This window comes from Chroicocephalus ridibundus, chromosome 1 (assembly GCF_963924245.1).
Source record: "Chroicocephalus ridibundus chromosome 1, bChrRid1.1, whole genome shotgun sequence".
NCBI classification, from domain to species: Eukaryota; Metazoa; Chordata; class Aves; order Charadriiformes; family Laridae; genus Chroicocephalus; species Chroicocephalus ridibundus.
The window spans coordinates 86549699-86566213 of NC_086284.1; the positions used below are offsets into that span (position 1 = coordinate 86549699).

General features: G+C 47.8%; 1 protein-coding gene across 3 annotated transcripts in view; it reads left to right on the forward strand.

Annotated features, from left to right (window-relative positions):
• Positions 1-770: 770 nt before the first annotated feature.
• The window catches only part of NHS (NHS actin remodeling regulator), a 266771-nt gene continuing 251026 nt past the window's right edge, over positions 771-16515 (forward strand). For all 3 annotated transcript variants that reach the window (XM_063342424.1, XM_063342436.1, XM_063342426.1), the window contains exon 1: positions 771-1449. In XM_063342424.1, coding sequence (XP_063198494.1) covers positions 1047-1449 — 403 coding nt within the window. In that variant the 5' untranslated portion in view covers positions 771-1046. The remainder of the gene's footprint in view (positions 1450-16515) is intronic.

A 16515-nucleotide genomic window follows, 5' to 3' on the forward strand; every position in this document is an offset into this window, starting at 1 on the left:
TCAAGTGGGCGAACTTAAGCTAACATTTCCTAGCTGTGGGATTCCTGCATTTGCAGCCGCTCGGCCCTCCTTTTATGGTAGCTCTTTCTGTGGTATCTGCGTATTTACCACTAATAATTTACAGTTTATGTTCAGATTTCATGCCTGCTCATTAGGCATGATCAACTTTCAGGACCGTATGTAAGGAAGGAAGCTCAGCTGTCCTGCCTCAGGAGCAGTGCTCCTTGTCTCACTGGACCCCAGTTTTCCCCAACACCTCCTAAGAAGCACCCAGGTGCTTCTGACTTCAGGGTGCACCTGACTTCGGAGGGTGCCGTACCCCTGAGAGGTGACACCAGTGGGCTGTCACCAGCCTCCTGCAGCAGGTTGGGCCTTTCTGACGTGGGTTCCCTTTTAGCCCTCTCCGCATCTTTTCCTTCTTCGCACCTGAGCCGTGCTCCCGATGGAGCGAAGATGGGCTGGGGTGGAACGGGACGCAGAGGAAAAGAGTCGCCACGCTCTGCCCGGAGCAGCAGCCTCCGCCTGACGGGAGCCACCGGGGCCGCGGCTCTCCCGCCGGCTCGGCTCGGCACGGCTCGGCACGGCTCGGCGGGCCCGGCAGCGCCTCCCCGCGGCAGCGGTGTCTCGGCGCCGCCCCGGTCCCCGGCCTCGGCCCCCGCCCCCGCCCCGCCGCTCTCCCGCCGGGCGGGCGGCTCGCTCCTCCTCGCGGCAGCGGGATTCCTCTCGCCGTGTTTTCGGGCCGCCCCTTCACACCCGCCACCGGAGCGGGACGGTGTGCGAGCGAGAGAGCGAGCGAGGCGGCGCGGATGCGCCCCGGCTCCCCGCGGCGGTGGCGGCGGCAGCGGCGGATGCTCGGCAGCCCCGGAGCCCCGCGCAAGGAAGGAGCGAGGCGATGAGCCGCCCGCCGGCGGCCGCCCGCGAGTGACGGCGGCGGGGCAAGGAGCGGCGGCGGCGGCTAGGAAGAGGAGCAGGAGGATAAGGAGGAGGGCAGCGATCCCCGCCAGTGCCCGCGGGAGCCCGGGAGAGCCCCGGCCGAGGGCTCGGCCATGCCCTTCGCCAAGCGGACCGTGGAGCCGCAGCGGCTGTGCCGGCGGCAGCCCGCCGCCTCCGTGCTGGAGGAGAGCTGGGGAGCGGAGCCGCCGCCGCCGCCACGGGACCCGCCGCCGGAGGAGCCGGGGACGGCGGGCGAGGGCGCGGAGGCGGCCGGCGGCGGCGGGGAGAGGGAGGCGGCGGCGGTGCTGATGGTGCTGGACCTCTGCTCGGTCAGCAACGTGGCCCTGTCGCGGATCCTCCGGCAGCTCTCCGACGTGGCCCGGCACGCCTGCACCCTCTTCCAGGAGGTCGAGGCTGACATCCAGGGCACCCACCGCCGCGTCCGGGCGCTGCACGGCCGCATCGCCGGTCTCCAGGGGGCTGTGCGCGGCCTCGACCCCAAGCAGGAGGCAGTGCGTAAGTACCGCGGGGTGATGATGGCGTGATGGATGGGGCGCTCCGCAGCCCGGGGAGCCCGGCGGGGGAAGCCACTTCCCCCCCCCCCGCCGCCTCCCCGGTAACCCGCCCTGCAAAGTTTTGGGCGGCAGGGTGGGAAGGGGCCGCGGCGTGGCGTGGGTCGGGTCCGGTCGGGTCGGGTCGGTTCGGTGGGCGCCGCCGGGCGCCGGGGCGATGCCGGCGGGAGGGATGATGTCAGTGGTTTGTGCCTCTACATAAGGAGGTGGCTGGCTGGCGGGGCTCTCGGGGCGCATCTTTCGCAGCCAAGGGTTTGGCAGGGGAGGGGGCCAAGGTCTGTCTGCGGGGGCGGTGGTGGTGGGGATGGGGGTGATCCCCCGACCCCCGGGCATCTTTGGGTTTTCTCCCTTTGCCGGTGTGACCCCCATCCCGGGCAGATTTATCTTCCCCTTAGAAGCGTCTCTGACTTCCCAGTCGAAATTTTAAGCTCCTAAGTAGAAATAATAAAGCTACTTCGTTGTTAGCCAACTTTCGGGGCCATAAAATAAGGAAGTTTGGTTAATGACCTCTTTCTGTTTAAAGAGTGGCCCTGAAGAGCCGGGGGCGGCGGAGGGGGGGGAAGAGAGAAAGATCAAGGCAATATGCGACTTGTGTTATGAGCCGTAAGTGCTCGAATCCTGCTTCTTCTCCACCCAAACTATAAAAGTGGTGACAGGCTCCGTAGTCGTAACAGCTGCTGATTTCTGCTGATTATGGTTCACGTTCACAGCAGCGTAATGATTTTGTACTCTTACGGGTGCATATGCTTCCCAAGTGCTTGTGAGTATGTATTTTTTTGATAGGTAGGGCTGTGGATTGGAAGTCTGGAATAGCAGAGATTGGTGTCGATCCTGTCCCCTTAATATCTGGTTCAGGAAAAGCAATAGCTTCAAAGGGGAATTTGGCTTAGTTTTTGCCTTCTGCTGTTCCCCTCTAAATCCCGAGTACCTCCAGTGAGTACACCGAAGTGAATTTACACCGGGGTAACTGCAAACATGCCCTCTTCTAGGACTGTTTTAAAATGTGCTGTTTTAAAATGTGCTGTTTTAAAAATCGTGTTCTGGGTTTTCTCCCCTTTGGAGTGGTGTGGAAATACAAGTAACTCTTTTAGGATCAGTGAAGCTGTACTGATTAACAGAATCAAACCTTAAGTATTCAGCGGTATTTAAACTACATCCTCGGCAGCTGTGGAGTGACTTTGCTGGTGATACATTAATATACATCAACTGTAGATCAGACCAAGTGAGGCTTTCTGTGGTTTCAAGACGAGTGTGTAATCAGAACAGAGTGCTGGGCTGTGATTGGAAACTGCGGTGAGAAGGAGGCTTCCTTCTGGCCGATGTAGTGAGAGAACTGTCTGAGGAAATGAAACTCCTTGTATCACATTCTCATCTGTAAGTCTTTTGAGCTGAGTAACTGTGGGTATATACTAATGTAAGTGAGAGCAGAGCTTAGCCTTTCTAATCTGTATGTTTTTTTTCTTTCTGGATTGTGCAAGTGCGGCTTGTTTTCAAATCACAGTGCAAAACCTTGATATTACAGCACAGTTATGTCATATGCTTAATTAGAGAGTCTGGCTTTACCTCTGTGATGATAAATGCAGAATCCGCTTCTTTGGTGTTCTGTTTTCGTTTAAATCCTTTTCTCTTTTGGGAGGGGAGAGATTTTTGGTCAGGATCTTCCCTGCATCTGCCCGCTGTTCCTCCTCCTCCCTGTGTACAGTACAGTGCAGTGCCGCTGACAGAGCCGCAGATGTCCCTTCGTCTGGCCAGCCACAGGCTCCTCCACGATGCCTGTTTTTGACACTACCCATTCTCCAGTAGGTGTGTGCCTTGCCTCCGGCTATATAGCTGCTCGAAGGCAGGTCGCCCAGTCCTCATCGCTTCTCCCCATGCAGTGTTGTGCTACATGTGCTCTAAAGGTGAAACCAACCCAATGTGCATGAGCAGTCCACTTCTTTGCATGCTCCACCTGCCCATCCAGTGTTGGACCAGCACAGCTGCATTTGTGTAGTGCTACATCTGAACATCTCAACTGGGATGTGGAGCTGAACAGCACCATTCTGCACATCTTCTCTTCACATCCCCCAAATCCACAGGCATCCACAGCAACACCTCCCTTTGGCTTCCAGACTGATCAGTGTTCCCGAGGGCCAGATAAAACTGCCTGGCAGCCCATCCTCACTGTAGTGTATAATGATAGCTTGCTTTCTCCTTTCTGGGCTGACACCTCCTCCTTCGTTATTCCTGTCAGCAAGACTATGCTAATGTTTGTTTTAAGCATGAAGAACCTACACAGTTCACTCCCGACGGTATTTCACTCAAGTCACTGCACCCAGTTGGTTTGTTGAAACCAACAGAGCAATCACAGGTGGTCACAGGTCTGCCCAGGACCTTACCAGCATCACGTTAAGGCATGCTGACCAGCAGCAAACATGGGAATGATGAGGTGGCCTCTGAGCTGTCTTTTGGCTGTCCAGCCCAAATGGCACATCTAAGACTACCTCAGAACTGGCTGGAGGTTTGGACTTGCACCACATGGAACAAGTTGGTGACAGGCATGCAGCCCCTGCACCCATGTCATGACTTGTAATGGTCACATTGAACTTGTTGCATACCAGGAGTCTGGAGGTGCTGGGCTGCTTGGAGCCTTGACCTGTGTCAAGTGACACTGTGTACCAGTATGTTAACACCACAACAGTGCAGCCCACTCATACATTTTTCTTAAGCACTCAGTTTAAAACTACCAGGCTATCTTGCCACAGTGAGACATTCTTGATGTTCTAACAGCAAGTGCAGCACAGTGATTTGAGAATAATGCTACCAGACATGCCCTAGATACTGAGCTGTGACATTGGAAGGCCTTTTTCTCCATGCCTCGTAAGCCAGCTGGATACTGAGATTCCCTTAGGAAGGCACGGTCTGGGTGAGGAAAAGGAAATAATGGGCCAACGCCACCTCGGGAGCCACTGGAGCCAGTGGTTACAGAGGGGCTTCCCTGGCCCTATCCCTTGCCCAGAATGCCATTCCTCGGCAATCACAGAGATGATACCGAGGGGAAGGGGAGCAGGAAAGGAGCTCTCTTGAAAACAGTGTATTGTAAAATTTTCCATAATAATGTATTTTATATTGAAAATTATGTATTGTTGTATTTAAATAAAACATCTATTTTGGGTTCAGGGAATATTAACAGAAAATTGGAATTAATTAAAAACAGCATTTTGCCATTAGTGCTTATCACTACCGCTGTCATTTTCATGAGGCCTTAGCATTCTCAGGTCTGTTACTATCAAAGTGGTGAACGTTTGCAAGACTGGGTATGCTTTGCTTTAAGAAAACTACTTAAACTCCTCTGCTGATCTACTGGTAAAGGTGTTTACCTATGCGTTGCTCTTTTGTTCTTGCCACTGTTCAGAAAGCGTGATTGGAAAATCTCGTTAGGCACAATAAAGGACTGATTCTGGGCAGTCGCAAGCAGGTCATCTTCAAAAACTCAAGGTCCCTCGCCTCTGCCTTCCCAGATGCTGCTTGTTCTTTCATCTTTCTTATAAGCCTCTGGCCAGCTAGCGTCTTGCAAATATGAATCCTTTTCCACCCTCTGACTGGAAGAGAAACAAGGGTGAGAAATGTTTTCCTGCTCAGCTCCTGAACTAACTACTTTGCCCTTCTGCCACCGCAAGTACTTTACTGCTTTTCATCATGAGCAGCTCCAGGGTCTGCTTCTAAAGCAGAACCATGTGGGAATAACACGATTGTTGTCAGTCTGGCTGTTGCTTAGCGTTTTCTTACTACCAGCAAGAGAACTGAGCAGTGCAGTACTGCCCAGTTTTATTATTAGATGCTTGATTATCTTGGTAATACAGAAATGTAGGAGAAGTGCTGGATTTTTGTGTAGACTCAGGACTCGGTGCCTCAGTTATTATTTGGAAAGATGGTTTCTCAGTCTAGAGGACTACAGATCTGGCAGTCTAAGTGGAATATTGTACTTTTCGGAAACTGATGATGTAAGCCATCTTGCTTTCTGAATAATCGTCAATGACCGGGCAGCAGATTTTGAAAGCCCTAGTTAGCGAGATCCTCTTTGCACCCTGGCATCCCAGAGAATTCCATGCATTCCAGGCTTTTTTTTTTTCTGAAAGCATCGATGTGTTACCAGTAGCCAATCTTTCTAAAAGCTGTATCGTTTCCAGCAGTTGCCTGCTGTATCTTCATTGCTCCACTTTTCCATTCCCGATTTTCCTACGTGCTTGCAGTTAGTGATACAGCTGCTTAGAAGTGTGGGGATCTCCCCTGTTACTCTGCTCTTCAGACGCCCCTGGATCTCTGCAGTGAGCTCCCCTATAGGTTTTTCTTCTTCCCTGAAGTGTCAGTATTGAGATGAAAAAGACAGCTGTGAACTGATTATTTATCATTTTAGGCTTGGCATTAATTTATTCTGTTTGATTGAAGTTGGTTACTGAGAACAGCCTGGCTAGTTTCACTTTTGCTTTTAGTCTCTTTCAGGGTGTTTTTTAGGTGGTTTTGTTTTGATTTTGTTTGGTTTGGGGTTTTTTTTTGGGGGGGGGAGGGGTTGGTTTTTTTGTTTTGTTTTGTTTTTACACACTGATATAACACTCTTCTGTTGGGGTTTTGAGCACTGCAGGGAAATGTTTAATCAATTGTAAGGTTTTTATGTGCCTTCTGCCACAATCCCATTTTTACAAAACATATGTTGGACCCAAAGCTCATCAGATAATGCCTCTCCTCCTCCTTGACTCAATGTGCTGAAGTCTCAATTGCTGCTGAAATGGAATCTAGACACTTTAATGCTTCCATCTCGGGATACAGTTGCATCGCAAGGCTGTCCCAGGCAAACCGTTGGTGAGCATGCTTGCAGAGATCTTCAGGCAGGTAGAGAAGACCTCAAGAGTAGGCGCCATCTTGAAAGAAAACAGAAGCAAGTGTAAGTTGGGTAGCTAAGTGTTGTACTTTATCCCAGCTTCACAAAATTCTAGAGAATTTAAAGTGCAATTTTCATTGTATGGATTTTCTGTTGTGCTGACGCATAACTGTAGACCTCCATGGGTTGGATATATTTACATAAAAATATCTCGGATACTGTTGGAGACAAATCAGAACAGATTTCTAGCTTCCCTTAACTCTGTATGGTAGTGCTTTATAGTGTATAAGCATATCAAAGTGTAAGGGTAGTTATACTTTTAGAGGTACACACTAAGGTAGCCTGGGGGACATGAGGCACAAGGATGTATTCAGAGCTCCCTTTGTACATTGAAATCATATTAATAGGTAAATCCTTGTTGGGCACAGCATAAAACCTCCAAAGAAAAGCAGAGTTGTATGCTGGATGTAATAATCCGTCGCCTTCAGCTTTGTGTCCTGCACCTGCCCGAATGGAATGACACATCCTCTTCACTTGGCCTTTTGGAAAAGGAGAAAGGCTTATGGCTTTACTTGCCAGGTGTGGTTTTTTGGTGGTGTGCTGGTTGCTGCATACTCGTTTGTGTTAGAGAACTCGCCTCTCTGCTGCGCTTGACTGTAGTTTGCCCATGAATGCAAATAACCCAAGTTGTGGGTGTGGGAAAGTTGGAGAATTTCCTCAGTGCTTCCCGTCTTCTAAACGCAGAGGGCTGATGGCAAGTTAGCAGAGTCGAAAGCAGCGGGAGGCCCAAGCATCGGCTTTCCTGCTTACCTTTACTGCTGTCAGAACAACAAAGGAACAGAGGAAGAAAAACCTGCTCGCTTAAGGATCCCCTCCCCACCTTGCCCTAACATTAGCTAGAGTACCATCATTTAGGAGAAGGATTCCTTATCTTTGTTTACAGAATAGCAATAGAAGAGCTTTTACAGAAGAACACCACCATTCAGAGGCTGGGCTTGAGAGATTCTTATTTCTCATCCATTTAGTACGTGATAGAAGGTCAGGGGACAGAATTTGTCAGGGGTGTCATGCTTTGGAAGTTGTCATCTTCAGTCACGTTGGCTTGTGGGAAGCAGAGTCTGGCCACTTTGCAGATAAAAGCAGAGTGTAGAATCCTTTTTCCCACTGAGGTCAGTGAGACTCTCAGTGGAAAGGCTCTGAGAGCCCATTCTCAGGTGGACTCACTAGCCTTTACCTGGCATAGCCTGGTAGCAGATGAATAGCAGGCAGCTGTGGTTTTCCTCTGAAGCCATTCCTTGTTAGAGAGATGTAAATCTTCAGAAATTTTGCTGAATCTCATTTAATAGTATTCTTCTAGTATAGAAAGCCTTTGCCATTCTATAGTTCCTTGGTTTTCATCCCACAGCTTGTACTTAAACTGATGTGACAGGCTTGAACTGTTTGGAGATTTTGTTGCTAGATGGAGAGCCTGCCAGTCAAAAGGCCTCATATCCAAACATACTCAAAGCTGAATTCCCACCTCACTGCAGCTATATAGCTGTGTAATCTCGTAATCATTAGTGGAACTTCTTTCCAGCTTATTCTCAAAAGCCAAGCAAGGGTCTCCAGTGGCTTTATTAGAAACCCTGGTGGAAATGGCTTAACTCCTTTAAATGAAGTCTCCTTTACACAGGAGTAAAACTGCAGAGAAGATAGAATCAGGCCTGTAAGAGACTTCAACTTACTCTGGATCTGATGGTTTAACAGAAACACTTCCCACAACCTGTTTAAAACTCCATGCGTCTGTTTAAAAGCCTTTATAATTTAATGTATGTGTTCATATGGAAGCATAAAATGAGTGTTGCAGTGAAATCAATGGAGCCATTCCTACTTTTGGTTAGTTCCCCTGCTGATACAGGAGAGATCTGGAGATTAAGAAATAAGCAGACTCTGGTAATTTACTGAGGGCACGGGGAGGTCATTCACCTGTTGATTCACATGCATAAAAGATGGTAATTTCCCTCTATGAAAGATGAAGGGCCTGGAGTGTTTCCAAAAAACTCTTGCATAGTTCTCAAATGTCCTTGGACTGAGGGAAGGACTTGCAGGAAGCAAATATAAATATCCAGTCTAACGGTGCCACTCAACTGCTGTGCTGGATCAGCAGGATCAGGCTTTGTTGACATTTCTTACGTAGGTTTACCTGTTCTGTGGCTTGAGTTTCAAGGATCAGGTTATGGCTGGTCTGGCAGAGGTATGCAAAGGTGGGGAGAAAAGAGGGGGGGCCGGCCCTTACTGCTCCCTGCCATGAGCGGGTCCCAACCTCTCCATCTCCGTTCTGGCAGAGGCGGACTTCTTAAGCGTTGCTGTTTAAAGGCAGCACCTGGCTCTTCCTTTCTCCAAACTGGGTAGCAAAAGAGATGGAGCGCAGGGGACAGCTGGCTGTTTTAAAAAGCCCCTAATCTGACACATTTCCTTCACACATGCCTAGACATGTTGTACCCAAATCAAGCAGAGACCCCCCCACCCCAGGAACTCTTAAAAGCAACATTACGATGCTCAGAGTGGGGGGGGAAAAAATACTACCAGCTGATGTGAATAATACACATATGCGTTTCAAAAGCATCGTTGCAGGGTTGTGTGGTCTTCTGAGTCGGAGAGCTGGGATTTTCAAAAGCTGCTCTTTCCAATCACTTGGCATCTCCATGTAATCGGAGGCTGACATCAGACTCTCGATTGGAACTACTTGAGCTATTAGGCTGTGAAGAGCAGAAACTCTCTGTGTTACCCAGTGTGTGTGCAGGGGGAAGGTTTTTTCACTTCCTTTGATGTATTAGCATCAAGAGAGGGAGTCTTCGCTTCATTCCTAATTGCTTCTCGTCTTTGAATTTATATACCAATATGTAAGTAACTGCAAAGGGAGATAGCAGAATTTATAAAAAGTTCAAAAAGGCAGGGCTTAGAGCATGATTAAAATAAAAGATAGCATACAGTCTGTGCTGTTTTTAGCTGAAATATCTCCCTAGAATACTTTCCATTTACATTCTCATTATATCTAACTGCTTCTAATGCACTGCTTAGTTTAACAACTGGCATGTTTTTAGGGTAGATTTTATAGTAGATATACACCCACTGTGTTCTTAACTCAAGACTTTAAATTGCAGTATCTGTATTGGACAATCTTTTCTTATACCTTCTTGGCTGAAGGCAGGAAGAAAGCAATAGTGATGGGAACCTAATTAAGCCTGTGGTTTAATTACACCAGGAGCCGTGTGCTTGAAATGCGGCTAAATTCAATGAGTGCTGCGTGGCACTGCCGTGTTAAGTCCCACCAGAGAATGACATATTTTTTTTTAATAGGATCACTGTAATTCTTACAAAGCCACCGTGGTTTTCTCTTTCTTTTCAGCTGCCAAGGCAGTTGGACTTTGAACTACAGCCGCTCAGACCGAGTCCCTGAGAAAGTTTGGAGGAGCCGTCTTGCTAGCGTGTGCACGTGATTGAGGAGAATGAGCGTCGGGCGGTGTGTTTGTGCTATAAATATGCATAGCTTGCTCAGGCCTCCGCAGCTTTTCCCCCTGCCTTCTCAAAGATTTTTTTTTGTTAGCTTGACGATGGTTGAAAAGATCTTTAAGTTGGCCTGGATGGAGGGCGAGCTGGGGGGGAAAAGGTGCTAATCCTTCTGCTTGAAGATGTGTATATCAGTGGCTGCAGGATCGGGCCGCTTTTAGGAGTGAAATATGCAGGGTGCATGGAAAAATTCCTCTGTGTCCGCAGGGTTTGGACCCGCTTTAAAGGCAAAACTGGGCTCTCTGTGCATGCTCAATTTTGCCTGATTTTTTTATTTATTTTTTTTTTTCCAAAAAAGGTATTACCAAGCGTTGTTCTCTTCAGATGGTCTGTGACTGCCTGTGATTGCAGAAATCAGATCTTATTGATGATGAAGCTCAGGATAGGCAGCCGTAACGCACTGTGATGCTCAGAGACAAACTGTTTTTAGGATGGTATACATGTTTCACTGCATCCAGTATTTACTGAGATATGATAAGGGGCAATTTAATTTTAAGTGAAACGAGAGTTTAATTATGATTAAATGCTGATCACGCAAATCGGAGTGGGTTCAAAGAACGGGTACTACCCAGCTCCATTTTTTCTCCCTGGAAGATTTGTTTATTTACTGACAGGAAAAAGATGGCCAGTTCTTGGCATAGGCATGGTCTTTTCTTTGGTGAAGAGTTGTGTACAGGAGGATAGTCAAGAGATGTATGTTAATTCATTTCTCAAAAAGAAAAGCATATATCACAGATTGACCACTGACTTTCCCATGCCCAGCTCTTACCCTGGAAGCTACGTAGCTCTGCACCGTTCAAGTTTTGAATGCAAGCATTTACTATTTTTTTTTTCCTCCTTGTATTTTTTGGGGGGATGAATTTCTCATGCTTATTTGAAACCTCCTCTGGCTGCACACCACAGCTTATTGCTGCTTCGGGCTGTGCTAAACACAGCTCCCCTGGCCTTCCTGTACCCCAGCAGTTAACATCGGCTCTCTTCCGCTGCAACAAGTATTGCTGCAGGAACCTGAAGTCTTGGTCTCTGCAGCAAACTGCCCGAGGTCTTGCACCCTGTTAGCATGCCAAAGTTAAATTTTCCCCATAGGATGGATTGTTCTGACAGCACCATTTTTAGCCTGGTTTCTTATCGAAACAGGCACTAAGGAACAGCATGCTCTGTGTGTGTATAGCAGGGGAGGGGGTGGGCAGGGGGCGGGCATGCCTGCGTATCTCACACCAGCCATTCAGAAATTTTCTGTCTGTTACTCAGCTACCATTGCAACTACATTGTCACAGTGCAGAAATCATAAAAGAGGCTGCCAGGTAAAGGAGAGAACAGACTATTCCTGCTGCATTTGAAGGAAGACTTGTTCTTTATTAGACACTAGAAAATCCACTGGGGAAAGAATCCCATATAAATGTTCCAACGCAATAAAAAAAAGTGCTCCAGTTGGAGCTCACATTTTCTTCAATGTGAAAGTCAGTCCTTTGCATGACATAAAAGCTGGAGAAAACCAGGCTTCATTAGTTCCGCTGCTTGCAAAACTGCTTGTTCGTATTCCTCTTCCCCCTCTAGAACTACTGATTATTTCTTTTCAATTTGAATCTTTTTTTTTTTGGAAACTTATGGCTTGAACGACTTTCCTTTTGGACCGTCTTTTCATGGTCCTTTTGGACTCCTCTTTTCATGATGGTTTTGCAGGGGATGCTGCTACGCTTTTACCTCTGTCTTAATGGCAAAGGCAAACCCCCCTCATTGTGAGAATGAATAGTATGAATTTTTATGACTGTGGTTTATTCTCCATTGATTATCTTTAATGTGATACTGTCTTGTTCAGTTAATAAACTAACGATAACCTGTGAAGGTTTAATTAACCCCCTCCCCCAAACATAACCTGCTTTTAATAGATGTTGTAAATGCATTCATTGTGCCTGGCACATTAAAATCACTGGTTTAAGTTCCTTTGCTTTCAAATTGCACTCTAGCTGAAGTATATTTTGTGGCAATCATCTTGTCATTACTCTGCTAATAGCCGAAAATAAGTATCACTACTTCATGACTTCAGCAATATTTTTTGGCCTCTGTTACAGCTGCCACAGGCTTGATTCAGCCTTGGTGCCCAGACAGAGGTCGGATAAGCTGTGTTCTGGCCAAAATCCTCCTCATGGAGACTCGGAGGCTCACCTGAAGATTAGCTGTTAATTCTTTATCGTTGTTAGCTTGTGTGAATCGGTGTGAACCCACAAGCTGTCCCTTTGCAAGCCTGGGTGGCAAAGCAATGCTAGTTTGCATGCAGATGTCTCCAGTTTCATTCTTGCTCGCTCCTGGGCCAGACAACATGCCCAGGGCAGGGCTGCGGGGCCGGGCCACTGCTTGGGGCATGGGGCTACCCAGGCAGCAATGTATCTGCTATTGGCCAGCCATGCAACCCATCCCTGCCGAGCAAGGCAGCAGGGCTGTGGTAAGACATCCCTCTTGTACACACAGATGTGCGGTAGCCAGCCACGTGCTTTGGACCAGAAGGAAGCTAGCTGGAACACTTGGAAGGTGAGCTAGGAGGGCAGCCTCGACCGTGGGTTGACCACAGGTAGGGCTGACCACCCGTGTCTGACAGAGAAGGAGGAGAGAGGCTGAAGCAGGCTGGACCTGTGCTCAGAGTTCCCCTTGACGCTTGGGTGCCCGTTTAAAGCACGACCCAGGGTATTTACCCAGCTTGTACTGTCAACTTTTTAGGGACCTCTGTCAAAACATGCAAAATTTTCAGGGCAATTCTAGATCAAATCAAACAATAAAATCATCTGCCTACAGGTACAGTATAGAAATGAGCACCCCTGTTTGAGGAGCGCTGGGTCTGTGCCTGAGTGACTGGGTTACAGCTACCTTCGGCAGCTATAATGTGGCTATTCATTTGTGAAATTGTCCAAGTGGAACTTAACACAAATAATTAATGTAGATTAGAAGTATTTTTCATTTATCTACTTGTTCCTAAGTGCTGCACTGAAGAACACGGCAGAATGGCAGTTCGTTGAATGAAATGAGAGGGAGCTGCAAAACATCACAGCTTGGGGTGATTGTTTATTTCCTTTCTGGAATTTTGTTTCCTGTTTGGCTGTAGATCTGACCTGACAAGCAGCATCTTGGACTGTGAGACTAAAAGGTTCTGTTACCACAAAATAAAGGAGTGTGCCCAATTTTGTGCAGGCCTTTATAAACAATAGTTGAAATGGAAGAGACTTGGATAGCATCTTCTTCTTCAAAATTCTGTGGGTCACGAGAAAAACAACACCTTTTTGTGTATCTATATACATAAACACGTAGCTAAATAAAGGAGGAAGACCAGTTGAAAGATTGGACAATATAATGTTGGTCACTGAGGTTAGAAAAGCTTAATAAAGGGGAGAAGAATTTTACAGACACAGCAGCAGCAACCTGGTCAAACAAGGGAGAAAATATTCAGTACTACAGCTCTCATTACAAAGGTAAAAATTGAAGATAATTGATGTCTCTTGTTCTTTCCTTGTTTTGACTTTGTGTCTTCATCCAAAATCATCTTGTGGTTTAGTTCACTTCCCATCCCCTCCCTCTCACAGTGGAAGATTAGTTTGGACTCGAGGGGTTGTGGTGGTATTGATGGAAACTCTTCTACTGGATATAATGGGTGATCCTGCCCCAGAAGTGAGATAAATCTTGCTTGAGGATGTTGGAATTATGCTGTTTGGTTGTACTCACAAGAGTAAGTTGCTTGCTTTTGAATGAATTGCCCCTGCTATATTACAGCAAGGGTTGAAAAATAAAATAAAACCATAGAAAACCTCAGCCAAGTTCATGCAATTAATTCTTCCAAGAGAACAGATGGGGAAGTGGAAAGGTAAAGTGACGCAAGTCTACAGTGTCGTTTGCAGATTCACTGAAGGAATTTGTTGTATTTATTATTTCAAAGAAATGTCTCCCCTGCCTTTATTCCCTTTTGAGACAGTCCAACCTTGGGCTTGTTAAGTATGTCTCCACAGAAGCTGGCACATACTGACCTTGTTTGCTGCAGTCTGCTCTTCTGTAGCTTCTCGATTCTAGTGGCGTGAGCCAGATGGACAGAGCCCTAGAGCTAAATGCTGGATAGCATAATTAAGTGCTCTAGTATTGAAAGCTGGAGCTGACTGAGTCAAACTTTGGCCAGTACTTCAGTATTTCTTTGTCCAAGACACATCTGCTGCGTCAAAGTCATTCTTGTTTTTTCTTTCAGATCATATTCCTTGGGTATGAGGATGTTAAATTATATACCAATAAAACTTTCATCTGCATAATACAAAGTTCTTTCTACTACTTTGTGTCCTGATAGCACTACAGGAACATTTTACAACCTTGTAGGGCTTGTGAAAGCCCACCTGAATTTTTCTTTCAAATCTGTACAGCTTTTTCCTTGCTGTGTTGTAGAGTTGTGATGGTCAGTTGTGTCATGTGAACCCCTGCTCCCTGTAAGTCCCCTGCCAGCACAGTCCTATCCAAGCGCATTGTGGACACCGGAATGTGGCTCTGCAGCTCTCGTTGTGAGTTTGGGGTCTGAGGAGCCTGGTTTCATACTGACCAGGAAACCACGTCAGAGGTCTGTCTGCCATCCTGCAGCCTTTTTCCTTCCTGCTTTCATATGCCATTTATAGCAAGTGAATTGTGTCTCCCACCTCCCCTTCTTCTCCCCTTCCTTGACAAGCCGCTTAGCAGCTTCAGGGATGCGGAGCAGCTGACGTTTCTCCTCTGCTTCCTCTTTACAACCAAACTGCTTTCTGAGGCAACATGCTCCCGTGTGTGATGTTGGCGGGCGGCTCGTGCTGCCCTGCCTGGGCGCTGCACAGCCTCCGGCAGGACGGTGTCGGTGCGTGGGAGAGGAGTTGTCCGTGGGAAGGGAGTGAGTGAGGAAGCAGTCTGTGTCATTCCTGACAGACCACTTGCTGAAGCCGTGTATGTAGAAGCTGTACTACACAACATGGCTTGTTTAAAATAACTCAGATGCTTCTGGCCTGTACATCCAGGGGGCATGAATCTGAGGATCAGGCTCATCCTGAACAAGTTGCGTCAAAAGGAGATTACTTTTCTGCCGGTCCCTAAGTACCCTCCTCTGCTTCCCTCTCCATTTCTGCCAAAGAAACATTAAAGTTAGGGTAGTCATTTTTCCATAACGTTACTGTGGATGGTGTTGTGTATGCGTAGTGGGGAGATGATTACAAAAATAAATAAAAAAAAGAGAGAGAGAGTGCACATTGTCCATGGAGCATCTTGAGAAGAGCCACCTCAGGCAGGTATTCAGAGACCAGGGTCTCCCTTTTCACTGCCAGGGAAGTTTTCAGTCACGGAGCAGGACTGCATTCCTTTGTCTGCCTTATAGGCATGATGGTGTGTGTTAGAGCAGGGTGCTGCAGACTGAGTAACGCTGAAACTTGTTCGCAGACAGCCACGTTTGGCCAGGATGGAGCCTGTGAAGTGTTTTCAATAGCACTGCAGCCCTTGGAATAAGTCTTGCAGTATAGGTCTTAGCTTAAAGATTGAATTGCTACCTAGTTGTCCAGACAGGAGTTTATCTCTTCCATCCTGAGCAACCATTGTGTTTCATGGCACGTGATATGGTTTGGAAGAAGCTCCTGAGGGGCTGTAGCTGTGGGACCTCACCCCCTTCAGAGGCAGCCCTGCCTGGATCCGGCCCCGCGGGGTGGCCGGCCTCCCGCCGGTTAGGAAAGCGGCAAGGGAATGACAGTATTTTTTCTGTTTATTTTTCTGCTGATGGGCCATGGGTGCACCATTTCATTTATGAGAAAATGTAACAGGTGGCTTTTAGGTGGACTCAGCTGCTGTCTGCAAATGGCTGGTAGATGTGAAGAGGAGACACAGACCCATCCAGGTGCTGAGTCCCTCTCAAGCGGGCTGAGGATGTTCAGCTCTGCAGGTTGGAGCTGAGGAAGAGGAGGGCCCAGCGACTAGAATATTACTGCTTAAAAGACCTGAATTCGTGCACTGACTTCTCATGGGTGGCTTGGGCGAAGGGTGTTAGTGGGATTCAGATCACCAAGTTTTTGCACTCTAAACTTTGCACTATCCATCCCAGTCTAAGGTGGGCCTGTCTCGTGCTGTTGAGCAGAGAAAGTTTCTAGGTTGTGTGTTTGGATGAGTCCCTTAACTTCTGTTAAATGCCATGGGGTGACGTGGGTACCACCATGGGCTCTGTACGCCTCTGTTCCTCAGTTCTGTGGCAGGGTGACAGCCCATCCCTTCTTCCCAGAGGTGATATCACACAAGCCGTGAGGACAAGCTGTGTTGTCTGGTGATACAATACTGTACAGGTACCCCATGTACACAGACCTGCTTTGTAAATAACAAGCAATTTGCGGGGCTGAGACCTTTCCACATCAACAGCGCTTTTGTCCTTCATTGGCAAAAGCTTCCAGGTGCCATGTGGTTGTGCCTGGTGAAGTCAGTACCCTTGGGTGGGATTCTCCACTCCTCCTTCCAAAAGCAGGATTTCTTGTTACTGAGAACTGCAGCCCTTGCCCCGTGAGGACCAACGTTAAGTTGAGCTAAGTTTGCAGTTGCCAAGCTTTCTTCTGAGGCCTGGCTCATAGAGGAAACTGAGCTCTC